Source organism: Polypterus senegalus, chromosome 17, assembly GCF_016835505.1.
Source record: "Polypterus senegalus isolate Bchr_013 chromosome 17, ASM1683550v1, whole genome shotgun sequence".
NCBI lineage: Eukaryota > Metazoa > Chordata > Cladistia > Polypteriformes > Polypteridae > Polypterus > Polypterus senegalus.
This window is the reverse complement of record NC_053170.1, coordinates 93,260,686-93,288,369: the sequence shown is the minus strand read 5'-3', so window position 1 is coordinate 93,288,369 and position 27,684 is coordinate 93,260,686. Positions and strand designations below refer to the sequence as shown.

Here is a 27,684-nt window from a genome sequence, read left to right as displayed (position 1 = left end):
AGATATAGATATATATAGATATATAGATATAGATATATATAGATAGATATATATATATATATATATATATATATATATAGATATATATAGATAGATATAGATAGATATAGATATATATATATAGATAGATAGATAGATATACATAGATATAGATATAGAGGTCTAACCCCCTGGAAGTTTTTCTTAGTTTATTTTTATACACTACTAGATGAAATAACCATCGCTGCCCGGGAAGAAAATAAAGCATTTTTTTTTTTTAAATCATTTGAGAAAAATATAATAAAAAAAAAAACACACAACTTTAAAAATAAAAATAAATTAACAAACAATGAAGACATACTAATGTGCTTGTCTTGCGGCCTTGTATGTATGATGTTATCCAGTTGATACTCGAAACCGGCCAACTCTGTTTTATTTTTAAAGCAACAGGCGGGTGTGGTGGTCCTCAAACATGAAGAATGCTGGCTATCACCTCCTCTTCGCCCTCTAGTGATCGCTCTGAGTGTCAACTAGATGATAACATGAATACAAGACCGCAAGATCACCTCCCACCCTACCCAGAAGGGGGTGATTTAGGGTTGATTTCACCCTACAGTATTTTTAGTTGACCAATGAGAAACGTGTGTACCAAGTTTCATGTAAATCGCTCCAGCCGTTTGGATTTGATCCTGGAACATATACACATACACACATACAGATATTGACTTTTTTATATATACACTGCCTGGCCAAAAAAAGAGTCGCCACCTGGATTTAACTAAGCAAATAGGTACGAGCCTCCTATTGGATAATTACTGCATGGGCGATTATCTTTCAGCTGGCAACACGTTATTTAACCCCAACTGGTGCAATGAGTTGCTTCTCATTTCTTAAACAACCATGTCGAAAGACGCATCTCGTGGTCGTGGAAAAGATGTTAGTCTGTTTGAGAAGGGTCAAATCATTGGCATGCATCAAGCAGAGAAAACATCTAAGGAGATTGCAGAAACTACTAAAATTGGGTTAAGAACTGTCCAACGCATTATTAAAAACTGGAAGGATGGTGGGGACCCATCGTCTTCGAGGATGAAATGTGGCCGGCAAAAAATCCTGAATGATCGTGATCGGCGATCACTTAAACGTTTGGTGAAATCAAATCAAAGAAAAACAACAGTAGAACTCAGGTCTATGTTTAATAGTGAAAGTAAGAGCATTTCCACATGCACAATGTGAAGGGAACTCGAGGGATTGGGACTGAACAGCTGTGTAGCCGTAAGAAAACCACTAATCAGTGAGGCAAACCTTAAAAAAAGGCTTTAATTTGCTAGAGAGCATAAATATTGGACTCTGGAGCAATGGAAGAAGGTCATGTGGTCTGATGAGTCCAGATTTACCCTGTTCCAGAGTGATGGGTGCATCAAGGTAAGAAGAGAGGCAGACGAAGAGATGCACCCATCATGCCTAGTGCCTATGCCTGTGGGGGCAGTGCTATGATCTGGCAGGTCTAGAGGTTCAGCAACAGTATGTGCTCCAAGAATGAGGTCAGCTGACTACCTGAATATACTGAATGACCAGGTTATTCCATCAATGGATTTTTTTCTTCCCTGATGGCACGGGCATATTCCAAGATAACAATGCCAGGATTCACCGGGCTCAAATTGTGAAAGAGTGGTTCAGGGAGCATGAGACATCATTTTCACACATGGATTGGCCACCACAGAGTCCAGACCTTAACCCCATTGAGAATCTTTGGGATGTGCTGGAGAAAGCTTTGCGCAGCGGTCAGACTCTACCATCATCAATGCAAGATCTTGGTGAAAAATTAATGCAACACTGGATGGAACTAAATCTTGTGACATTGCAGAAGCTTATCGAAACAGGGCCACAGCGAATGTGTGCCGTAATCCAAGCTCAAGGCGGTCCAACAAAATATTAGAGTGTGTGAACTTTTTTTTTTTTGGTGGCGACTTTTTTTTTTGGCCAGGCAGTATGTATGTGTATGTATATATGTGTATATAGATACAGATATAGATAGATATATAGATAGATAGATTTGAAAGGCAATATATAATAGATAGATAGATGTGAAAGGCGCTACATAATATGTAGATAGATAGATAAATTTGAAAGGCAATATATAATAGATATATAGATATATAGATATATATATATATACAGAGAGAGAGAGAGAGAGAGATTGAATTGCAATGAATTTAATTTGGCTTTTTTGAAACTGATCAACAGACAAATACTCTTTAATGTCAAAGTGAAAATAGATTTCTTTAAAGAAGTCTAAATTAATTGCAAATATTAAACAAAACATTATCGATCACATAAGTATTCACCCCCTTTAAAATGATACCCCTAAATCAGCACTGGGACAGCCAATTGGGCTTAGACCTCTCATAAGTAGTTCAGTGGAGATCACCTCTCTGGGGTTTTGGTTGATTGTAGTCTGAAGTTGGCCTGACCTACACAATAAAGACAAAAGAAAAGAATAAGCAGCTCCATGAAAAGCAGACATCAGGCAATGGAGACAAGAAAGTATCCATGACACTGAATATTATACCTTGGAGTCTAGTTATGTCAATCATTAAGAGTTAGAAGGAATATAGCAGAGTTGTAAATCTTCCTAAAGCAGTCCGTCTATAAAAACTGAGCGATTGTGCAAGAAAAACATTTGTGAGGGAGGCTACCAAAAGACCTGTAAGAACTCTGAAGGAATCGCAAGCTACAGTGGCTGAGACAGAGATGCCCCTATATTAAAAAAAAAAAAAAACACAGATGACATCTTAGCTAGCGTTTTGTCAAAAGAGACATGAGAGACTAAGAAGCCAGCTGAAAGAATTACAACACCATTTAATTCTAGAGCACATTTTGATACAAATGATGGAGCTCAAAGTGCTTTAAAGGATGAAGGAAGAGAAAAAAGACATATGAGAAAATAAAATTAGACAATGCTAATTAACATGTAATAAAAGTAAGGTCCAATGGCCAGGGAGGACAGAAAAAAACAAAAAAATACCACCAGACGGCTGGAGAAAAAAATAAAATCTGCAGGGGTTCCAAGACCACCCTACCCCCTCTAGGCATTCTGCCTAACATAAATGACCTCGATCAGTCCTCATGGTATTCAGGGTTCACATGGAAGAACTTGATCACGGTCGCGTGGACTTCTGGCCTTTAATCCATCAATGTAGGGACATCACGGTGCTTTGATCAGGTGGTGGTGGCGCAGGTCACCACCACAGAAAACCAGAAAAAAAACAGCAGAGAAAGTAGGGGTTAGTATGGATTTTGGAGCCACCAGGAATGATAATGATAATTATCTGAATTTACAGAGGATCAGGATTAAACTAAAATGAAGTTATGAGAAAGCCATGTTCAAATAATGAGTTTTTATCAGTTTTTTAAAGTACTCCACTGCATTAGCCTGGCGAATTGCTATCGGTCAGGTATTCTACATTTTAGGTGCATAACAGCAGGCCACCCACCTCACCACTTCTTTTAAGTTTAGCTCTTGGAATTCTAAGCAGACCTTCATTTGAAGATCTAAGGTTACGGTTTGAGTGTAAGGTGACACACATTCTGAAATATAAGATGGAGTGAAATTATTTAAGGCTTTGTAAACCATAAGCACTATTTTAAAGTCAATTCTAAAAGGCACAGGTAACCAGTGTAGTGACATCAGAACTGGGGTGATGTGCTCGGATTTTCTTTTCCTAGTTAAGATTCTAGCAGCTCCATTCTGCACGAGTTGTGATCGATTGATGTCTTTTTTTGGGTGGTACTGAGAGGAGTGCATTACAGTAATGTAGTCGACTGAAAACAAAAGTGTGAACTAATTTCTCAGCATCTTGCAATGTTATAAGAGGTCTAACTTTTGCTCAATTTCTTAAGCGAAAAAAAATGCTGCCCTAGTAATGTGATTAATATGTGATTTAAAATTCAGGTTACAGTCAATAGTTACCCCTAAATTCTTTACCTCCGTCTTGACTTGTAATCCTTATGGATCAAGTTTATTTCTAATACCCTCATTATATCCATTATTGCCAATCACTAAAATTTCTGTTTTCCCCTTATTTAGTTTGAGAAAATCACTACTCATCCATTCAGAAACACAAGTAAGTTATTGTGTCAGTGAATCAAGAGTGTTGGGCTCATCAGGCACTATTGATAAATACAGTTGTGTGTCATTGGCATAGCTGTGGTAGCTCACGTTATGCCCAAGATAATCTGACCTAACGGAAGCATATAAATCGAAAAGAGCAGCGGACCCAGGAGCCTTGTGGAACACCATATGGAATATGAAGAAGGTTCTGTAGTCTGATGAAAACAGAAAATTAGGCTTATTGGCCATCAGACTAAAACCCATTTTACACTGAACATTACCAAAAATACACCATCCTAATAATGGTAGACTGTAGGGATGTTTTTCTGCAGCAGGTCCTGGAAGTCTTGTGAGGCTAAAATGAATGCAGCAAACTATGGGAAATCATGGAGGAAAACTTGATGCAATCTGAATGAAACGTGTACCCGGGGGAGAAGATTTGTCTTCCAGTAAGACAACAACCTCAAGTGTAAAGCTAAAGCTACACAGCCTTCAAACAACAATATGAATGTCATGGAGTGGCTGAGTCAGAGGCCACATCGCAGTGCAATTGAGAATTTTTTGGAAAAAGGCTTTTCACTCACAATCTCCTTAACACCTGACAGAGCTTGAGCAATTTGGTGAGGAAGAAGAGGGAGAAAAATGGCAGAGTTATTAGCGAGAGAGATGGCTGTCATCTGCCTGATACTGACGTTAAGGGGGTGAAATGCTTAATCGGTTATTTCGTGTTTTATGTTTATAATTAGTTTAGACTACTTTTTCTGTTCATCAGTGCCAAAGCCAAATTAAATTCACTGTGATTCAATGCTGTATGACAATAAAATGTGAAAATTGGAAAGACATAAATACTTTTTAAAGGCACCCTGTGTATTATTGGCTAACGTCTTTTCACCTCAAGATAAACCACTTGAGAGTACATCAAAAATTGTAATTTTGAATTCTTAGCACAGTACTTTCTGGAGGGTACTTTCTGGAGTGGTGGCTCTAAGGCTAGGGATCTGCACTGGCAATCGGAAGGTTGCTGGTTCGAATCCCGTAAATGCCAAAAGGGACTCTGCTCTGTTGGGCCCTTGAGCAAGACCCTTAACCTGCAATTGCTGAGCACTTTGAGTAGTGAGAAAAGCGCTATAAAAATGCAAAGAATTATTATTATTATTCTGGTAAGCATCACATGCAAACTGGAAGACAATCCTTGGTGGAACACATGTCTGTTGCAGGGTACTCTTGAACATGCAGGACATTCTCTTACATTCCGCAGACCAGCCAACCCTCTTGTGGATCATGGGATGAAAACATTGTGAAAATTTGCTTGAACCCTGACCCTGACTGGGCTGGCTTTTAAATCAAAGTTCATGGACGTGTGAGGCAGCAGTACTGACCACTGATATGCGCATGATCTGCATTTTTTTCAAGTTCAGGTTTATTGTTATGTGTGTTTTAATGTACAGTACATAATACAATAAAATCCACAACTGCACAGCTCCTTTACGTTGTATTTATATGCAGATTTGTTATTTGATCTTTTCTTTTAGTATGGACTAGGGGGCTCTGCCCCCTGCTCGCTTCGCTTGCCCACCCCTGTGTTTGGTTAACAGGATATACAATTTAAACAGATTGTTATTGTCATGGGAATTGTTACATACGGTTTGCATTATTTTCACTTTTACTTTCAAACTTTAGTAAAAACAATATTTGGAATTAACTTTTCTTCAAGATCGCATTGAATTTTGATTCCGTGTTTGGACTTACATCGTGACAATGCAACGTACAACTGCCTGTGTGTGAAAATCGTTTCTTTCTCTATAATAAATAAAATGACTTTCTCGAATATTTGTCCATGCTCTTTCTTCTTTTGTCGTTGACATGTCATCTGGAACGTATAAAATTATTGCCCTGATAAAATTTATAAGAGCTGAAAGCACAGAAAGTGTGTCTGCCAAAAGCATTCACACGACTGATGTTAGATGACCTGTTCTTGTTTGAAAATAGTTGTAAGTAGGGCGTGACTTGAAAGAATCTCGTGTTAAAAGTCTCCGGCTCACGGGTCTTCATACCGTGGCAGCGTTTTTGGAATCTTTTAATTTTCGCTGGCAACACGAATTAGACGATTTACAAGTCTCCGACTTGAGTTTAAATCTGAACAATATATTCGATCTCTTTTTGCTGTTCTGTTATTTCACCGAGTAATAATTTCCGTTTTTTTTTTTTTTTTGCGTTAATGAGATCTTTCCTATCCTTTTTTTTGAGAATTTTGATATTTCCATTATCTCTAACCTGCTCTGCATGTGTACCGCGCCAGCATTTTTGAATTCTGTACGATATTCTACTTTGTCATGTACTCTTTGTTCTTTATTTATGGCCCCGGGCGTGGTTAAATCTCTTTCTTGCGGGACACATATGTGTCTCTCCGAGAAAATCACGTCTCGTCTCCTTCCCAGATGTTTTTTTATAATAGAGAGATGAGGTTTAACTTTTTTTCTTATCACAAATATCACAAATAACTTCTGCTTATCACCATTCCTTTTACCAGTCTCTGTGTAGGCCCAATTACTGATGAAAATGACAAGAGTAGACTGTTTCTACCTCATCCTTTCTTCCATTGAGGCGCAATCAATAAAGAATGTTTTCTAGCTGGCAAAATCAACTTCTGAATTTGCATTCATCTCAACTGCAATTTTCCACAAATGTTTAAAATTGAAATTTCCATTTGAAGGAAATGGTAACATTTCATACGATGACAAAAAGGAAATTCCTCTAAGCCCTTAAATCAGAAAGCCACATGTGTGACCCATCCTTTCTAGACTCCTTTTACTTCAGGAATGTTGGCCTCAACTACTGAAGAGTGTTGCTGTTGGAAGTAACCACACAGCAGCTGCTGACACAGGCTAGCGGCTTTTTAAGCACTCGTCGGGAGCGGGCAGCTCGTCTCCAGGGGCCTCTTTCCTTAACCAACCTATCATTCATTCATTTAGCTCAGCACTCTGGCTGCGTGATGGATCCTCTTTGCTTTCATTTTGCATAAGAGGGGAAATTTAAGGAATGGTGCATGTTTAAGAAAATAAAATGGGGACAAGATTAAATAATGAAAGGAAAGGTTTGGATCTAGTATTGTTTAGTATGTATAAAATGTCAACTGTGATTGACTTAAAATTTATAAAAACCACTTCAGACCTACACCATTGCAGGGTATGATAGTTTTGGAAGTAATGTTCTGATCCATGTTGCTAAGCCATTTTCTAGGCTTCTCCTAGTATCTCATATGTAAACTTGTTTCATCATTATTTACGCGGCAATGTTTCTTAAATGTTTGGTTTCCAAATTTCTGCCTATGTCTTTGCCTGTTTCTACATTTAGTAATAGCATTAATGTGCTTCCCATATTCCATGTTTTCTTCATTTCCTTTTGAATGTAACGTGGTTCATTATGTGTTTGTTATTGCCCCTACTGAACATCCCAAAGGTTGATTCATTTTTGCATTGTCACATAATTTTTTGAAGCTGTTCATACTGAACCTTAAAGTAAGACTTCACCCAAAATGATCATTTTTTATATGTTACTTACACCATGTAGTTTGTAGTAATGAACAAGAAAAATATTCAGTCTCTTGTTTTCATGCAATCTCTTGTTTTAAACCTCCTTAGCATTAAGTATAACTCCAGGAAAATGAGCCAATAATGTTGAATTTTTTTCAACAAGAAAAAAATGTTATTGTGTGTAACAGAAACATATTGTAGCGGTCCGGTGCAGCTAAGATTGACACGGTGATTTATCTGTTTTTATAGAGGAGATCCCAGGGACGCTCCCAGCCTTGACTCGACCTGCACACACTTACAAACAGAGACAAAATAATGCACACTGGAATCAAACAACAATTAAAGGATATAATGAAAGTAAATGAAATAAATGAAAACAACAAAACCACTCCTGTACCCCTACGGTGATATTACATTAAACCATAAACACAAACAACCCCCCACAGCAAAGTTCGTGGAAAACGGCACTGGATGTAATGAAATGATGAAGATAGTAAGTCCAGAGATCTGTACATTGAAAGGGAATGAAAAGGCAGTCCTACCGGTACTCCCTGAAATGGTGAAGACGGGTGGACGGTTCAGGAGCGCTCCTTTTCTTGCAGGAAGGCCATGAATCCACTATCAGTCCTCGGCACACAGGTAGACAGAAGACAATCCGGACCCCAACAATGAAATAATCCAGGACACAACGACTAAGCACGTTTTTCCTCAGCAGAAGGAAGGTAGACAGGTACATGGAACACATTACAAAAAAAACACTCCCCGTCTTTTTGGACACCAGCCCCTGCACCCCAGACAGATGACCAATTGGAGCCTCTGCAGGGACTGCTGGGAGTTGCAGTTTTAACTTATAGTAGCACTGCTACAATATAAATAATAAAATGTAACATAAATGCAGTCTGGTGTCCACTGCAAGAACACGTCCTTCATGTGACACGTTTTGAAACGGTTACTAATGCAAAGCGTACTTCTTTGCACAATTTTCTTTTCTTTTTGCTTTGCACCCTCCCGCACCATAACCTATCATCTATGGGGGCAGAGCGAAAGCTTTAGATTCGGCAAAAATTTCAATCTCTGGTTTTCGATGGATCTCGATGTTTTAGGGTCCCCCAGATACCGAAAATATCGATGTCTCGTAATGGGTGTGTGTGTCTCTGTCACAGTTTCTTGAGGATGCTCTAGAGCTAAAACGGCTGGACGGAAAAATACCAAAGTCGAAACATAAGCTTGTTATGAGTTGACGATGTGCTGATTAGTTTTTGGGACAAATTATGCAAGAGAAAGAGGGACTCAAGAGGATCCCTCAAATACCATAATTCTAGAATTAATTATGAGTTTGTTTTGTCAATTGCTATCGTAATGAGCGATTTTATGATCAGAAAGATCAGCATCAGAGTGGTAAATCGGATTAGCGCTATTTCAGCTGTGGAATGGCCAAATGGGGGAGGCAGCTTGATGATTGAGGTCTCCTGGACTCTAAACAAATCCAAATCATATTATGTGATATCATCTACTGTTAAATTCTACTCCATACTTCTAGTATTTTTTATTTTTATACTGTATTGAGGATTTGTTCTGTTCTGTGTATTGTGTTGTATTGACCTCCTTCTTTTGACACCCACTGCACGCCCAGTCTACCTGGAAATGGGTCTCTCTTTGAACTGCCGTTCCCAAGGTTTCTTCCATTTTTTTCCCTACAAGGGTTGTTTGGGAGTTTTTCCTCATCTTCTTAGAGAGTCAAGCCTGGGGGGCTGTCAAGAGGCAGGGCCTGTTAAAGCCCATTGCAGCACTTCTTGTGTGATTTTGGGCTATACACAAATAAATTATATTGTATTGTAAATAGTTACTGAAATGGTAAATTAATAGTTCAGGTAATTTGGCTCCTATGGCACAAAACCTAATGACGCTCGCATCCGGATTTCTTTCTGTTCCTGACCCACACGTTTGATGCTGCCCATTATTATTGTAGGCTACCACAGCGCAAGGCTTAGGAACTTTCACATTTCCTCTGAAATAAACATTAACAGTTGCTGCTTTGTGAAAAGTGCAGTGTAGCGAACAGTTAGAGGGCTAACATCTTACTTGTCCATCTACTTGATTGCAATTATTTTTCCTTTTATATGTCACACAGCTCTACTTGCACCACCGTAAACCTTCACAGGGCTGAACTCACCAGGCATATCGCGGCAGTTGGATCATCCAGCGGCGTATGCACCAGTTTCACTATCCGCGTCAGAGTCTGATGAACAGTTCACATTGCCATCACTACCACTTGGCTCACAACTGGCTTTATAGCTTTTCTTTCATAGTCTACTGTATTTTTTTATTGAAGGCTCCAATTCATTCACGAATATTGATAAACCAGTAACGGGCGCAATCCACTTGACTTGAGCATTCTTAGTTTTCATCCTCTTTCTTTTTCTGTACGCTTATCATTCGTTTGCTCAGAGGTTGATGCACTTGCTCCTTCCTGAGCAGCTCTTCTTTTCTCCACCCTAGTGGCCTGCTTTTTCTCTTCTTTCGTCGGCATCCTTTCACGTTAAAACTGATTAAGTCAATGTTTGTGTTGCAGTTACTTAGTATGTTTTCCTTAAGCTGGCACTTAAGTCTTCAATGTGCCTCAAGAATGATTTAAGATATGAAGTGGTAGGGGAAGTGACGGCGAAGGTGGTGGGGATGAGAATGACGCCGGTACACATGTGCCCTGCTGCCCACTGCCGAGAGTTGATTCTACAATAAAAATAAAAAGAGGAATAACCTTGGAGGTCAATCTTCACCCCGAAAGCAGATAGTAGACGTCACGTAGTATATGTGTACCACATTTCAGGTCAGTCAGTCAAATGCTTTGTGAGCTAAAGATGATTTAAAATCCTGGACAGACAGACAGTCAGACGGCCATGGTAGCGTATTATGTATGAAGATTACTATACAGTGGCAGAATGCATAGAATAATTCATGATTTTTTTGCAGTATGATGTCATTTCATCTTCTAGATGGCAGCAGAATATTGTTCCAAGTGTTATTTGGGCATAACACTCCATTCCTCACTAAAATGAATTAACTCGGGTACTACTTGGGATTACCTTAGAAGAATTCTAAGCCCAACAAATACCATCCATCCATCCATCCATTTTCTAACCTGCTGAATCCGAATACAGGGTCACGGGGGGGTCTGCTGGAGCCAGTCCCAGCCAACACAGGGCACAAGGCAGGAAGCAATCCTGGGCAGGGTGCCAACCCACCGCAGGACACACACAAACACCAAGCACACACTAGGGCCGGTTTAGAATCGCCAATCCACCTAACCTGCATGTCTTTGGATTGTGGGAGGAAACCGGAGCGCCAGGAGGAAACCCATGCAGACACGGGAGAACCAACTCCATGCAGGAGGACCGAACCCTGGGTCTCCTAACTGCGAGGCAGCAGCGCTACCACTGCGCCACCGTGCCGCCCCAACAAATACCAAGGAGGTTAATTTTATTTTTTAAAAGAGCATCATTACAATGGCATGGTACTCAACTAAACAATAACAGATACAACCATTTACTTCAAAATCAACATGGAGAAAACAAAGGAAAAATAGAAATACAAAGGGAGAAAGAGCAGAACAAGACTCGACTCCCACTGCAGAAAAAGAGATTTTGTAACACAAGTAACGAGATTTTTTTTTTAATGGGTGTTTTCATTTTGCCTTGCGCCCTGTGCTGGCTGGGATTGGACCCCCGTGACCCTAAAGTTAGGATATAGCAGGTTGGATAATGGATGGATGGATGTTTTCTTATTGGTTGCTGTTGTCCAAAGTTGGTCACCATAGACTTCTCTTCTGTCAGAAATAGTTTTTTTTTATATCTCTGTTTTGCATGAAAACATGAGAGTGAAATGTTTTTCCCGTCATCACTACAAACTTCATCAGGTACGTCATAAGTAACATATTAGTAAATTATCATTTTTGTGTGGAGTATTCCTTTAAAAATGAGGGAAGTGTTGTTTTGATGCTGTATGGTGCACAAGTGGGAGTTTTAAGAGAACACGAGCTCACAGCAGTTATTTTTCTGCTTCTGATTAGGAGCTCAAGATAAGAAGGCGAGTTGTGGGTCAAAGCATTCAGTTGAATGGCCTTGTTTTCCGTTCCGGCTTTGCCTGGGTGTGTTTGAAAGCACTGCTTGTGTTTTGTTTGAAAGTGTTGCTCTGAAGGGGGGCTTTCATAAATATGAAATGCTGGCAGTCGATCATCCAGAGCAGTAAGACTCCACTTATAGTGTTTTTGAAATAATGGCCAGTGGGCTAAAGAATCATTAAAGGAGTAAAAGTGAATCATTAAAGGAGTAAAAGCGGACTGTAGCAGGTACAGGGTCATAAAGCTACCCTCTTGGCATTTTTTAGGCAAGTTAACTGTTGCAAGAGAACAAATCGTTGACTCCAACTTGTCACAAAGTTTTGGGGAATAGCCCCGTATATTGTCCAGTGGACCGGTCAAAATGAGATTTGAAATAAGATTCAAACATTCGACACCAGGTTCAGGTACAGAGGGGTATTTATACAAACAAAAGATGGCTACCGGAAATGAGGTAACAGGAAATGATGTCATCACGGCGGGACTGGGAGTGACATCATCAATGCGGTGACGGAAGTGGAAAGGGTGGAGCAGCTGTTTTTGGATTCTGGAACAGAGGTGAGTGCAGTTATTTGTCGTCTTTGTTTCTGGAGAAAGAGAGGCTGTAATAAGAATATAAGTTTAATGTCACTGTGCTCTGTACAAAAATTATTTTATAAATCCACTCACATGTACAGGCCAGGCCCAAGTTAGCACACAGGGGCTCTCGGCGTTTAGAATTGCTGGGCCAAGCATAGGACAAGATAGACAAAGACAGCTGGAGGAATGTATAGTCAGCCTAAAGACGGGTGTATACTATTTTGTCCTCTGTTAAAAGTCAGCACAAAATCTTCTTTCCTTGTTTGGAATTGGACTATTTGCTGACGTGGGGGCCTGCACGTGGAGGAACCAGTATAAAAGGCTTGGACAGCAGCCAAATACTTTGAAGCCGATGGACGGATGGGTGGTAACGTTATCTGTCCTGAAAATCCTTTCAGCGCAGTGTTGTCATGGCTTCCTCGTCTGTTATGCCATGTAAATCGTCATTAAAGAAAGCAAAGTTATTTTCTCTTATGTGATTTTTACCGCCGTATAACTATGGGAGGGATATCGCCTTTTTTACATTATATCTATATAGTTTCGGGTTACTTAAAACGCCGCAATTACACAAGAACTTATTCCAACTAGGGAGCTATCGCCCCCTAAAGGAACAGAGGCGTTAGTACCCATTAAAACCCTTTCATCTTGCAAGACTTTACTCACCTTAGGGTTTGCTGGCTGGCTGCCTCCTAAACGCGCGTGTGTGCGTGACTCTGGAAATAAGATGATGTGCATTTGTAGATATAATTTCTTTAGCTGCTTTTATAAGACTCTGTGTTATTCTTTCCACATTATTTGAGCTACAGAGTCATAGGCGTGCGTCTCATTTTGTTCATGTCGGGAAGCAAACCAAAAAAGTTTGTACGCGTCAGGTGTCAAAAAACAAAACTGAATGTCTTGGATGCGAGTTAATAGTACTCCTGTCTTGATTTTTGTGAAAACTAACACAGTTGCTTGTGAAAGTGGATTGCTTCTGAAAATCTGGTATCTTGAATCTCTTTTGGGGGTAAAACAAGACTTGGGGCTCTGTCCTGGGGCGGCGTCTTTTTATTATTTACCTTCTCCTTGGCAATATCTTTTGTAAATATAACTTTAATTTTCACTGTTACGCTGATGACATCCAGCTCTACCTTGCTAGTAAACCCACCTCTTCTTTTCCACCATCTTCGCTTATTGACCGCATTGCTGAAATGAAATCCTGGTTTTCTTAAATTAAACATTGACAAAACTGAGGTTCTCCTCATTGGCTCGAAATCCTCATTATCCAAAGCTGATAATCTTTCACTTGCTGTTGATAACTCCGTTGTTTCCCCATCACCTCAGGTGAAGAGTCTGGGTGTCATCCTCGACAGTACTCTATCTTTCTAATCTCACATTAATAACATCACCCGGTCTGCTTACTTCCACCTACGTAATATTAATGGCATCCGGCCGTCCCTCACTCCCCATACCACTGCCATTCCTGTTCACAGTCTTGTTACTTCTCGTCTCTGGACTCCTCTTTGGTCTCTCTAATAAATCTCTCCATAAGCTTCAGCTGGTACAGAATTCTGCTGCTCACGTCATTACTTGAACCCCGTCTATTCACCATATCACTCCGGTCTTGCAGCAGCTTCATTGGCTCCTGATTTAAGTTTCAAATTGATTTTAAAATTCCGCTGTTAACATTTAAGGCCATTCATAACCTCGCCCCTCCATATCTGTCTGATCTTCTTCATGTTGCCATTCCCTCCTGTAACCTTAGATCCCCTTCTTCCATCCATCTGACCGTCCCTCTCGCCCGTCTAACCTTCACGGGGAGCGGAGCATTCAGCCGTTCTGGAACTCGCTACCTACTGAGCTTAGAAATATCAAATCATTAGGGGTGGGGGTCGACTTGTTCTCAATCCTATTTTTTGTAAAAATTGATCGATTTGTATGGAATGATTACAATAAAATTAATAAAAATAAATGTCCCCAGCAGTGAGTAACTGAGAATGAATTTACAGGGCAAATGACTGGAATTCCATCAAGGGCGCATCCCGGCTCTGTACGTATTGCTGCTAGAATAAATCTCGGTTTTCTTTTATGACCATTGACTGGGAGGTCACTTTAGAAAACAAAACATGAATATTTTTCATCAGAAATGTGAATTTCTAGCTATCAACTCAATGAAACAAGCTAATGTTATTATTTCTTTGAATGTGTTTTGCGGACATTTCTAGCAGCATACTGTAGCAAAGCAAGTAATGTAGTCAACACGCAGCTTATTTAACCTTTAAAATACATTTCCACCACAAATCTACAGTTTTCTGAAAAATTAGCACATGCATTTGTTTGAGGAAATGGTCAAATTAATTAAAAGTCAATAAGTTAAAAATTAAACATTAATTAATACAAAAAAAGAAATATCAAATCATATTCATCCTTCAAATGTAAACTTAAAACCCATCTGTTTAAAATGACTTTTTCTCTATGATTACAATGGCTTTGTTTGGTTTTAATTTTATTTTCTGTAGTTTTAAGTTGTTTCTAATGTTTTTTATTTATTTATTGTTTGTTCGGTGTCCTTGGGTTCTTAGAAAGGCGCCTTGTACAGGGTGACACAGAAAAACGGGAACTTTTGAAATGCGTAGTGGCAGCCATGTACAGTTGGCAGCACTGCGGAGCAGGGACCTCGAGCTGTAAACAATCTCGCCATTTAGTAATCAACTGCAAGGCAACCAATGGCAGCCGTGCGAGAATTGTTCGGTAACCGTGTCATCTCAAGTTTCGGTGACATTCCCTGGCCCTCAAGATCACCGGATTTGTCCGTTTATGATTTTTTTTTTTTCTTGTGGGGCTCTACTCGACCTTAAGAGTCGGGTCTACAAAACTCGGCCAAGGACACTGAATGAATTGAAACAAAGAATTCAAGACAAAATTCGTGGTATCCTAGCTGAGATGTTGCAGCGATCAATGGGGAACCTCAACAGCGGATTGGAAGAATGAATACGTACAGCAGGACGCCATCTACAGGATGTCATTTTCAGACATTGATAATTTGGATTACTGTCTCTTAAAAGGCAAGTTGTAGTGGTTCAATTGCTGTCAATAAAATTTTTTTATTGGATTTCTTCTATTTTTATCGGGTTTTTCAAAAGTTCCCGTTTTCCTGTGTCACCCTGTATATAATAAATATATATATTATATATTATACAGTGGTGTGAAAAACTATTTGCCCCCTTCCTGATTTCTTATTCTTTTGCATGTTTGTCACACAAAATGTTTCTGATCATCAAACACATTTAACCATTAGTCAAATATAACACAAGTAAACACAAAATGCAGTTTTAAATGATGGTTTTATTATTTAGGGAAAAAAATCCAAACCTACATGGCCCTGTGTGAAAAAGTAATTGCCCCTTGTTAAAAATCACCTAACTGTGGTGTATCACACCTGAGTTCAATTTCCGTAGCCACCCCAGGCCTGATTACTGCCACACCTGTTTCAATCAAGAAATCACTTAAATAGGAGCTGCCTGACACAGAGAAGTAGACCAAAAGCACCTCAAAAGCTAGACATCATGCCAAGATCCAAAGAAATTCAGGAACAAATGAGAACAGAAGTAATTGAGATCTATCAGTCTGGTAAAGGTTATAAAGCCATTTCTAAAGCTTTGGGACTCCAGCGAACCACAGTGAGAGCCATTATCCACAAATGGCAAAAACATGGAACAGTGGTGAACCTTCCCAGGAGTGGCCGGCTGACCAAAATTACCCCAAGAGCGCAGAGACGACTCATCCGAGAGGTCACAAAAGACCCAGGACAACATCTAAAGAACTGCAGGCCTCACTTGCCTCAATTAAGGTCAGTGTTCACGACTCCACCATAAGAAAGAGACTGGGCAAAAACGGCCTGCATGGCAGATTTCCAAGACGCAAACCACTGTTAAGCAAAAGAACATTAGGGCTCGTCTCAATTTTGCTAAGAAACATCTCAATGATTGCCAAGACTTTTGGGAAAATACCTAGTGGACTGATGAGACAAAAGTTGAACTTTTTGGAAGGCAAATGTCCGTTACATCTGGTGTAAAAGGAACACAGCGTTTCAGAAAAAGAACATCATATCAACAATAAAATATGGTGGTGGTAGTTTGATGGTCTGGGGTTGTTTTGCTGCTTCAGGACCTGGAAGGCATGCTGTGATAGATGGAACCATGAATTCTACTGTCTACCAAAAATCCTGAAGGAGAATGTCCGGCCATCTGTTCGTCAACTCAAGCTGAAGCAATCTTGGGTGCTGCAACAGGACAATGACCCAAAACACACCAGCAAATCCACCTCTGAATGGCTGAAGAAAAACAAAATGAAGACTTTGGAGTGGCCTAGTCAAAGTCCTGACCTGAATCCAATTGAGATGCTATGGCATGACCTTAAAAGGCGGTTCATGCTAGAAAACCCTCAAATAAAGCTGAATTACAACAATTCTGCAAAGATGAGTGGGCCAAAATTCCTCCAGAGCTGTAAAAGACTCATTGCAAGTTATCGCAAACGCTTGATTGCAGTTATTGCTGCTAAGGGTGGCCCAACCAGTTATTAGGTTCAGGGGCAATTACTTTTTCACACAGGGCCATGTAGGTTTGGATTTGTTTTCTCCTAAATAATAAAACCATCATTTAAAAACTGCATTTTGTGTTTGCTTGTGTTATATTTGACTAATGGTTAAATGTGTTTGATGATCAGAAACATTTTGTGTGACAAACATGCAAAAGAATAAGAAATCAGGAAGGAGGCAAATAGTTTTTCATACCACTGTGTGTGTGTGTATATATATATATATATATATATATATATATATATATATATATATATATATATATATATATATATATATATATATATATATATATATATATATATATATATATATATATATATATACAGGGTGACACAGAAAAATAGGAACTTTTGAAATGTGTAGTGGCAGCCATGTACAGTTGGCTGAACTGCGGAACAGGGACCTTCAGCTGTAAATAATCTCGCCATTTAGTAATCATGGATCAGCGGAACGGTCAACAGCGTGCTTTCGCCATAAAAATGTTTTACATAAACAATGATAGTTTGGAAGGTGCGCAGAGGGAGTTCCGACGTTTTTTCAACTTAGGTTGTCATGGTCGGGTTCCCTCGAAACACGCGATAAAAACTTGGATTAAAAACTTTGAAGAGACTGGATCGGCTCTAAAAAAGAAACCAACAGGACGACCGAGAAGTGCTCGTAATCCACAGAATATTGATCAATATTGATCGATCAATGGGGAACCTCAGCAGCAGATTGGAAGAATGCATACGTACAAAAGGACGCCATCTACAGGACATCATTTTCAGACATTGATAATTTGGATTACTGTCTCTTAAAAGGCAAGTTGTGGTGGTTCAATTGCTGTCAATAAAATATTTTTGTTGGATTTCTTCTATTTTTATTGGGTTTTTCAAAAGTTCCCGTTTTTCTGTGTCACCCTGCATAAGTAAAATGTATTATTATTATTATATTTTTAGTGGCTAGTAAGTAGTGTGCATGTTTTAGTGTTTTTCCTTTTTTTGAAATGATAAGCAGCGACCACAACTATTCAGACATATAAAGGCAAAAAGCCAAAGACAGTAGCCCGTCGACATTCTAATTTTAAGTCACACAACACATATTTGCAGATTCAGCTTCTTTCTCACTGCTTTTTTTTTTTTTTCTTTTGGTTTGGTTTAGCTAAAGATTGTTTTGAAAATGAAATGGAAAGAACGTTTGGCAGCCTGTCTTGGTCATTTGCTGTTTGGAATTTAAAAATCTGCAATGACGGGCTGTTGCGGTAACATTTAAAGTTAGCATTTCAGAAAAAAATGCATCAAGTAACTTATTTATTTATTTATTTATTTGTTTATTTCACTGAAGTGATGTAAAAAGCCAGATGTCTATAAAGAGTGAGCCAGCTGTTTAGTCCGTGGAATGACCTGGTTCTGACAGTAAAACCAAAAAACAATAAGTGAGCTTTCGTTCTTGTGACCAGCAGTTTGGTAATGCAGTTTTTCTTTTGTTATACTGTTACAATATAAAATTGCAAAAAAAAGACTATATTGTAAAAGTGAGACCATCGTAAAGGGTGAATATGATGGCATCACTACTATGGTGGAAGTAATGAAAGTTTTAAATAGCAGAATACATATTAAAAAAGAGAGAAAATGGCCTGCGTCTAAAGTTAATAACGACAAAGCCACATGAAACGGACAAGGAGCACAGCCACATCAGGCCTGCAGTGTCCTATAACGGCATTTTAAACCAGAAGGATTTTGTATCAATTCTCACTTCTGTGTGACTCAGAGTAAACCATTTCACTTTTGCACAGATGTCTTGTGAAAGTCTTTAAATAAACTTTTTATTTTATGAATAGAATCATTTTCCAATGTCTGTCCATTGTAGTGGTTACGGCCATTAGATAATGGAGTTCAGGTAAAGATCTCTAAAAGGTGAAAAATAATGGGTTCATATACAGTCTCAAGCAGACGTTTGGACACCCCTGGCCAAAATACATATTTTGTTGACTGCTTCAAGATAAACTCAAATATTGTAGTTTTTCAAAAATGAAACTAGAAAAATGTAAAAAAAAAAAAAAATCAAAGCAAACGTGGCATCTGCAAAAGATTGGACACCCTGCGGAGTTTAGCCCCTTGGCAAAAATCACAATTTGGAATCATTTTTTTTTTTTGTAGCCTTTGAATTTTTGCTTTGGAAATGTTTCCCTATTTAAAGAAAAAGCAACTCCGATGACTGGGACTATTAAAATGAAGGGAAAATAAGTCTGTTAACAGCAGATACTGGTCAATGATTAAGAAAGTGGCAGGAAGAGGAACCTGCACCCACTGCGGCCCTCCAGGGTCTGACTTGAGCACCCCTGTTAGCCTATTTTGGAGAAATTAGGTGGACAGGACTGGCAGGCTTTAGATAGATAGATACTTTATTAATCCCAAGGGGAAATTCACATAATCCAGCAGCAGTATACTGATACAAAGAAACAATATTAAATTAAACAGTAATAAAAATGAAAATAAAATTAAAAAAAATAAAAATAAAATTAATGTTAGCATTTACTCCCCCGGGTGGAATTGAAGAGTCGCATAGTGTGGGGGAGGAACGATCTCTTTAGTCTGTCAGTGGAGCAGGACGGTGACAAAAGTCTGTCACTGAAGCTACTCCTCTGCCTGGAGATGACCCTGTTAAGTGGATCCAATGGATTCTTCATGATTGACAGGAGTTTGCTTAGTGCCCGTCGCTCTGCCACAGATGTTAAACTGTCCAACTTTAATCCTACAATAGAGCCTGCCTTCTTAACAAGTTTGTCCAGGCGTGAGGCGTCTTTCATCTTTATGCTGCCACCCCAGCACACCACCGCGTAGAAGAGGGCACTCGCCACAACCGTCTGGTAGAACATCTGCAGCATCTTACTGCAGATGTTGAAGGATGCCAACCTTCTCAGAAAGTATAGTCTGCTCTGAGCTTTCTTACATAGAGCATCAGTATTGGCAGTCCAGTCCAATTTGTCATCCAGCTGCACTCCCAGGTATTTAAAGGTCTGCACCCTCTGCACAGTTACCTCTGATGATCACATGGTCCATGAGGGGCCTGGGCCTCCTAAAATCCACCACCAGCTCCTTGGTCTTGCTGGTGTTAAGGTGTAAGTGGTTTGAGTCGCACCATTTAACAAAGTCTTTGATTAACTTTCTGTACTCCTCCTCCTGTCCACACCTGATGTAGCCCACGATAGCAGTGTCATCAGCGAACGTTTCCACGTGGCAGGACTCCGAGTCATATTGGAAGTCTGATGTATGTTGGCTGAACAGGACCACAGAAAGTACAGTCCCCTGCGTCGCCCCTGTATTGCTGCACACAATGTCAGACCTGCAGTTCCCAAGACGCACATATTGAGGTCTGTCTGTCAGATAGTCCACAATCCATGCCACAAGGTGTGAATCTACTCCCATCTCAGTCAGCTTATCCCTAAGGAGCAGAGGTTGGATGGTGTCGAAGGCGCTAGAGAAGTCCAAAAACATAATTCTTACAGCACCACTGCCTCTGTCCAGGTGGGAGAGGGATCGGTGTAGCATATAGATGATGGCATCCTCCGCTCCCACCTTCTCCTGGTATGCGAACTGCAGAGGGTCTAGGGCGTGACTTTACTGGGCTGAATGGCCTGTTTTCGTCATTTCTCTAAAATTCTCATTTTAGCTGAAGTTTTATTGCAGTGACTTTCACCAAATCAAATTCTGTGTAACTGGTCGTGTTATAGCTTTTAACTAAGCCTGTACTGGAGCGAAGTATTCATTTAAGCTCGGTTATTGTATGTGTCATTAAACATTAAAATATGTTCCAAGATTTCACTTGTATGTGTTTGTTTTTATATGAATTACTTTGTGCAGGTAGAACATGCTGGTTCTCTTAAGCTTGATGGTCATCCATCCATTATCCTAACTACAGGGTCACGGGGGGTCTGCTGGAGCCAATCCCAGCCAACACAGGGCGCAAGACAGGAAGCAAACCCCGGGCAGGGCGCCAGCCCACCACAGGGCACACATTAGGGACAATTTCGGATCACCAAAGCACCTAAACTGCATGTCTTTGGACTGTGGGAGGAAACCCACGCAGACACGGGGAGAACATGCAAACTCCACGCAGGGAGGACCCGGGAAGCGATCCCAGGTCTTCTAACTCGATGGTCAATCTGGTCAAATTTGTTTGCTGCTGTCTAGATTTTTCCATTTAGAAGATAATAAACTATTAAATAATGAGTAACTTATAGTGGATGCTTGGGAAAAATTAATTTGAAGATTTCATCCAAGATGTCTGTATAGTTAAGAAAACCAGTTTCCTCAATGTGCATGGTCTCCAGGTCAAAACCGCGTGCCGTTTTGCTCTCTACATTTAAAAACTCATTTTATATTTAATAAGCCAATAAATTATTAAAATTCATTAAATTCAAAAGAAAAGGAAAAAATGGGTTCCTGATAGATAGATAGATACTTTATTAATCCCAAGGAGAAATTCACAGTAGATAATAGATAGACTGAGTGCACCGAAATCTGCTGCTTTAGGATGAATGTCTAAAAGTAGAGAAAAAGCAATAAATGATAATGAAAAGCCAAAGTCTGTTTGCACAGCAGAAAAAGGTAAATAAACCTTGAAATTGTTTTTTTTTTTAGCTCTTGTTTTGTCAAACAGAGCAACTGAAACTAATAATTTTTAACAAAGTGGGACGGGATTTGCGTTCATCCTGTCTTATATTTTGACTTCACGGATGCAGGCGCATACATTAAATAGTAAAGAAATGTGAATTTAACTTCAAAAAGAAACAGATCTCCAAAAACGCGTTCCTGTGTGTCAAGCACAAATGCAGCAATAACAATACCAGATCATGGCAGGTGCTTCAAGCTTATAAACTCTGTATATTGTACTTTGTATATGTAGAAATATGTTTAGTGACCTACAGTACGTCGTATAAATGTTAAACATGATTGTTTTTGACATTTAAACCTTGTTTAGCCGGCATTGTTCCCACGTCTCCTTTAAGCATATTTGATTAGGAAAGCTTTCTGTATGCTTAATGTCTGCTGGTTTTCTGGACATGATTAATAGGCTGCTTCCAGACCAGGAACTAAAGTTAAACAAGTGAAAGAATGAGTTGCACTGAGCTGAAAGGAAGCTGCTGTGAAAAAAACGTTGAGCTTTGACTTGGGAGACTAACAAAGTATGCATTTGCAGATAAGATGTTTCTGACATCTGTGGCAAACGTTTGAAGAAGAAGAAAATAATCACATTTCGGAAAGGAGCTTGCATGGCACTGAAAGTCTGGCACACTCAGCTTTTCATATAAGCAGCATGTCTGAGTAATCGTGAGTACTGCAGCCTCACAACACTATGGACCTGGGTTTGATGCTGCTGTGGTTACTGGCTCTGTAAAATTAGCAATTTGTACTCTCTGTGCAGTTTTGGTCTGCAGGCTACAAATAGGACAGAGCGGCGCTAGAGAAGGTCCAGAGAAGAGCGACTAGGCTGATTCGGGGCTACAGGGGATGAGTTATGAAGAAAGATTAAAAGAGCTGAGCCTTTACAGGAGATGAAGAGGAGACCTGACTGAAGTGTTCAAAATGATGAAGGGAATGAGTGCAGTGGATTGAGACGGTGACTTTAAAATGAGTTCATCAAGAACACGGGGACACAGTTGGAATCTTATTAAGGGAAAATTTCGCACAAACATTAGGAAGTTTTTCTTTACACAAAGAACGATAGACACTTGGAATAAGCGACCAAGTAGTGTGATGGACAGTAAGACGTTAGGGACTTTCAAAACTTGACTTGATGTTATTTTGGAAGAAATAAGTGATGAGGACTGGTGAGCTTTGTTAGGCTGAATGGCCTGTGCTCGTCTATAGAGTGTTCGAACTTCAAGTTGCTTTATCTAAAAATTGAGCGTACTGTATAAATTAAAAAGGTTGACCATATACTGTAAATCAGATTTGCGCTAAGACATTTCAAAATGTACTTTCACATATTTACAATTTGTTTACAATTTGCCAGTTCTTGAACTCTCTACTCTAAAACATAAAACAGCTTCAAATGAAAATGCAAACATTTTTGAATGGCACCTTATCTGTTTTAATATATTGTAAATTAATTTTCGGGGTCTTGTTGACGAGTGAGGGAAGAATGGAGCGTGAGATCGACAGGCGGTTCGGTGTGGCGTCCACAGTGATGCGGGCTCTGCATTGGTCTGTCGTGGTGAAAAAGGAGCGGAGCCGTAAAGCAAAGCTCTTAATTTACCAGTCGATCTACGGTCCTACCCTCACCAATGGTCATGAGCTGTGGGTAGTGACCGAAAGAACGAGATCGCGAATACAAGCGGCTGAAATGAGTTTCCTACGCAGGGTGTCTGGGCTTTCCCTTAAAGATCGGGTGAGAAGCTCAGTCATCTGGGTGGAGATCAGAGTAGAGCCGCTGCTCCTCCGCATCGAGAAGACTCAGATGAGGTGGCGCGGGCATCTGATCAAAAGAAATGGGTTGGAAAAAAAAAAATCCAAGCAGACAAAGAATATAATATGAAATTGTATCCTTTGTGCTTGCACACATTTTCTGTAAGTGTTCCAGTTTGCTCTTTTGTCCCACAGTTGTGTATATTAAATTAACGCCTGCGTAATTCAGAATCATCTGTGCCTTGTAGTGAACTTGTGTCCAAGGGCCTAATAGATTAGGCTATTTTTTTTAGTCTTCTCTTATACTGCGATACTTAAAATACTTTAATGGATCTAAATTGTCCCTAGTGTGGGCCCTGCGGTAGACTGGCACCCTGCCCGGGGTTTGTTTCCTGCCTTGCGCCCTGTGTTGGGTAGGATTGGCTCCAGCAGACCCCTGTGACCCTGTAGTTAGGATATAGCGGGTTGGATAATGGATGGATGGATGGATCATCCTATAATGCTGGGTTATTATCTCATTGGTTGTTTAAAGAAATATAACAGTAATAGCTATAATTATGGAGTGAAACTTAAGCATTTTGTTTTTCCCTTTTGGGTGAACAAGCAACAAGCTGGGGACTGATGGACGCACTCTATCACTATCCAGGGTTCTGACAAGAGATCCGTGGCAGTGGAGTCGGAGGCAATTTTGGGTACCTGGAGTCGGAGTCGTCAAAAATGTACTGATGCCAACTCCTAATAAATTTAAATTGAAATGAAAAAAAAATACAGCAAGTTCAAATGTCCCATTTCACAAACAATTTGAGGTTAGAAGCACACACTGATACAGCGCATTGCCTCACCCACCACACGACAAACCAATTCAGGATCCAGATTCGGACCCGAGTGCAGCCATGTGACAGGTGATATAGTCCTAATGAAGTACTTCTCTGATCTATACTAATAAAAGGCAAAGCCCTCACTGACTCACTCACAATACTCACAACTAATTCTCCAACTTCCCGTGTAGGTGGAAGGCTGAAATTTGGCAGGCTCATTCCTTACAGCTTACTTACAAGAGTAAGGCAGGTTTCATTTCGAAATTCTACACGTAACGGTCATAACGGGAACCTACTTACATACATATATACGGCCATAGCCTGCAGCTCAGTTGCCGTGTGAGGTGGAGTTGCTTCCCTCATCGTCACGCCTCCCACGTAATTGAGTGCCTGCCCATATAAGGCCGTCCGTCAGCAGCAATCCAATAACACACTGCCGCTAAATATTCGCGGGTGAAGGACTGTGCTTATGCAAATGAAGATGAGATGGTCAGGGATAGACTAGTGTTTGGCACAAACTCAGCGAAAGTGTGAGAGAAACTTTTAAGTGCCGGGTCTGAGCTAACATTAAATAAAGCCGTGGACAATGCAAGATCTCACGAGATACCACAAGCACAGGTGAGAACCTTCGATGCATGTACTCCGAGCGGCTCACATGAACTGACTGTGAATGCAGTACGCAGACAAAAAGCAAGACCTCCAAAGAGCGCTCAACAAAAAAACACATTACACAATTGAGAAGGCAGCAAAAGAATATGAAGCGAGTGACGCATACAAGCATATTCATAAGTGCAGCTACTGCGGAAACAAAGCACACGGTGGAAACCTTAAATTTAAATTAAGTTTAAAGACACGCTCCCACGCTGTTTGTCATGCCTAAGACGAATATGATATTCGCGAGATACAATTTTAATGAGAGGACGCAGGGTATAAAGACTTTTCATCACTTTGTAACAAAGTTAAAATTGCTGGTGAAGGACTGTGCTTCTGCAAACGAAGATGAGATGGTCAGGGATAGAATAGTGTTTGGCACAAACTCAGCGAAAGTGCGAGAGAAACTTTTAAGTGCCGGGTCTGAGCTAACATTAAATAAAGCCGTGGACAACGCAAGATCGCACGAGATCGCACAAGCACAGCTGAGAACCTTCGATGCATGTACTCCAAGCAGCTCACGTGAACTGACTTTGCAGGACTGGGAAAGGTAAACCCGTGCATGCGGTGTGTGATGTCTCAGATAAAGAGGAAGACGAGCTGTTTATTGATGCAGTAGGAAAGGAACAACCCTCTGAATCTGAACAAGCATTTGTAGACATATCCATAGGAAAGCAAGGTGTAAAGCTTAAGTTTAAATTACGTTCATAGACACGCTGCCGCTAAATATTCGCAGGCAAATCCACAACTTAATACCGGGAATGCCTGTTAAACATCTTAGATTCACGAGTAGCGATTTGGGTAGTGAACACTTCGATGAATGAAACCTGTCATCTTTACAACGATTGACAAACACGGAATGTAACTTGAACACAACACATCCTCCGAATACGAACCTCATTGAAAGAAGTAATGAGAATCAAATCCTTGATGACAGCAACACTCATAACGGTCACAAAACAATTACATTGACAATCATGTTACGTTATTTTTAAAATGTTTCCTTTTCTTTTTCATAACTTCTTTAACACACTACTTCTCCGCTGTGAAGTGCAGGTATTTTGCTAGTGTAAGAATAAAGCCCAGTGCATAGTTGTATTACTACTGGTGTGGAGTTCAGCTGAGCGATTCTACAACCGGACATTCACATATTGTAATCTGGATTACATTACAAAAAGTGTTTTTTTTAATTGTATTTCAGATATAATGTGTTTAACAAGTTCATGTGAGTGTAAACAAGTGTAATGACGTGGGTGGAGGTGTGTGCTGTGGCCTGATGTGTGTTCAGGGGTTCTTGTCTTTCGTTTAAATTGGCCAATACGGTAGAGAGTCCGCTTCCTAGCCAGTTGTTCGGTGGTTAAAGGACGATGTGTGTGTTGCTTCCCTTCAATCAACACGGAAAACACATTAGTATATTAAATACAGAGGAGTCAGGAGTACCGCAAACTAAGGAGTCGGAGGCGGAGGATTTATCTCCTGACTCCACAGCCCTGAAGTCTTCCTTAAATGGCACCCACATATGAATTGCACTGTAGGAGCCTTTGGACTATCATAAATACATTTTTTCTGCCTTTAACTTTATCTTCTCTCTTTTATTTCAGACTTTCATATTTACAGATGGAGAAGACAAAGACCTCAGAATAAAAGCAGGTACAATTTTTAAATATAATTCACAGCCCTCCTGCTTTCACTGTCATCACCACAGAGAAGTTCTTCTGTCTCTCTGAGGCGTCGTTACTTCTCCAGTCAGTGGTCAGAAACAGTAAATGTCTTCTGTGGTGGAGGCACCAGTGGATTTTGCACTCTTTATTTTTTTTTTTAATTAACAGTTTGGCAGGGCATGTCAGTTGTTGTTTTTTTTTTTTTTTTCCCATATTTAGGATGTCTGGTGGAAATTACCAGGGTGCTTTTTTTGATGGTTACATATAATTGACAAGTGTAAACACATGGCCTTGACATTTTTGAATGACAGAATTTGACTTCAGTAGGTCATTATCAGCCTCATGGAGCAGTACCTTTTCCTCTCTTGTTTTATGCATCATGAATCAAAGACCAAGCCTGGAGTTAGTTACTGATCTAGGTCTTAAGTGAAAAGTTTGGCACAGCAGCAATGTAATAAGTCTAATTCATGAAGGATCTTCATTCTGAAGCATTATGGTACATTGATGGTGCTTCTCACATATCTGTCTGATTTTGTTTGTCCTGTGCAGTACATGATCCCACTTAGAATTATCTAGATGAGAAATAGACTCAATGATTTTTAATATGTCTTATGGGTAGCAAGTAGTTATCATTTAGTTGATTTCATTAAATTGATCAAAGGTGGTTTTAGTATCCTCTTCTTTCTTCTTGTCCCTGAACTGCAAGAAAGATCTTTCTGTAAATATGTCATTCCATCTTTGCCTGAAGAGGGAAGAAATCAACCTCAGTGACACACTAAAAAGATTACAATATGGAAGCTTTCAAGGTAACTCGGGCCCCTTCTTCAGACCAGAAGTAATCCATGTAATCCAATGTTAATTGTTACATCTCACCTCAAGAATGGGCCTCAGTTGCCTCCAAAGCTGCCATATTGTAATCTTTTTAGTTAGCCAATAAAAGGGGTCATTCTGTGTGACTTCTCACTACATTCATAAAGGCTAACAGGGTACAACACCCTAGTTCTGTAAATATGTCTCATATTAATGCTAACATTATTCCAGTAGATGCATCCACTTACCAGCTTCCCTTCCTGTGCAGGAGATCGTCTGATTAACACCAACTGTTCAGCTGCTCACACTCGCCAGGCCCTGTGCTGCAAGATGTCTGTGGAATACGACAAGTTCATTGAATCTGGGAAAAAGTGAGTATCACAGGTAGGGACTCGCTGCTCACTCGTTAGACAAAATGCCAAAGAAGCTGCCAGGAGCCACACTTTTGATGGGCTGTGTC

The 27,684-nt window shown here is 39.9% G+C and overlaps 1 protein-coding gene across 3 annotated transcripts in view; it reads left to right on the top strand.

The window, feature by feature from the left end:
• rfng (RFNG O-fucosylpeptide 3-beta-N-acetylglucosaminyltransferase) overlaps nt 1-27,684 on the top strand; it is a 61,115-nt gene that overhangs the window by 16,771 nt on the left and 16,660 nt on the right. For all 3 annotated transcript variants that reach the window (XM_039739831.1, XM_039739832.1, XM_039739833.1), the window contains exons 3-4: nt 26,355-26,403; nt 27,493-27,595. In XM_039739831.1, coding sequence (XP_039595765.1) covers nt 26,355-26,403; nt 27,493-27,595 — 152 coding nt within the window. The remainder of the gene's footprint in view (nt 1-26,354; nt 26,404-27,492; nt 27,596-27,684) is intronic.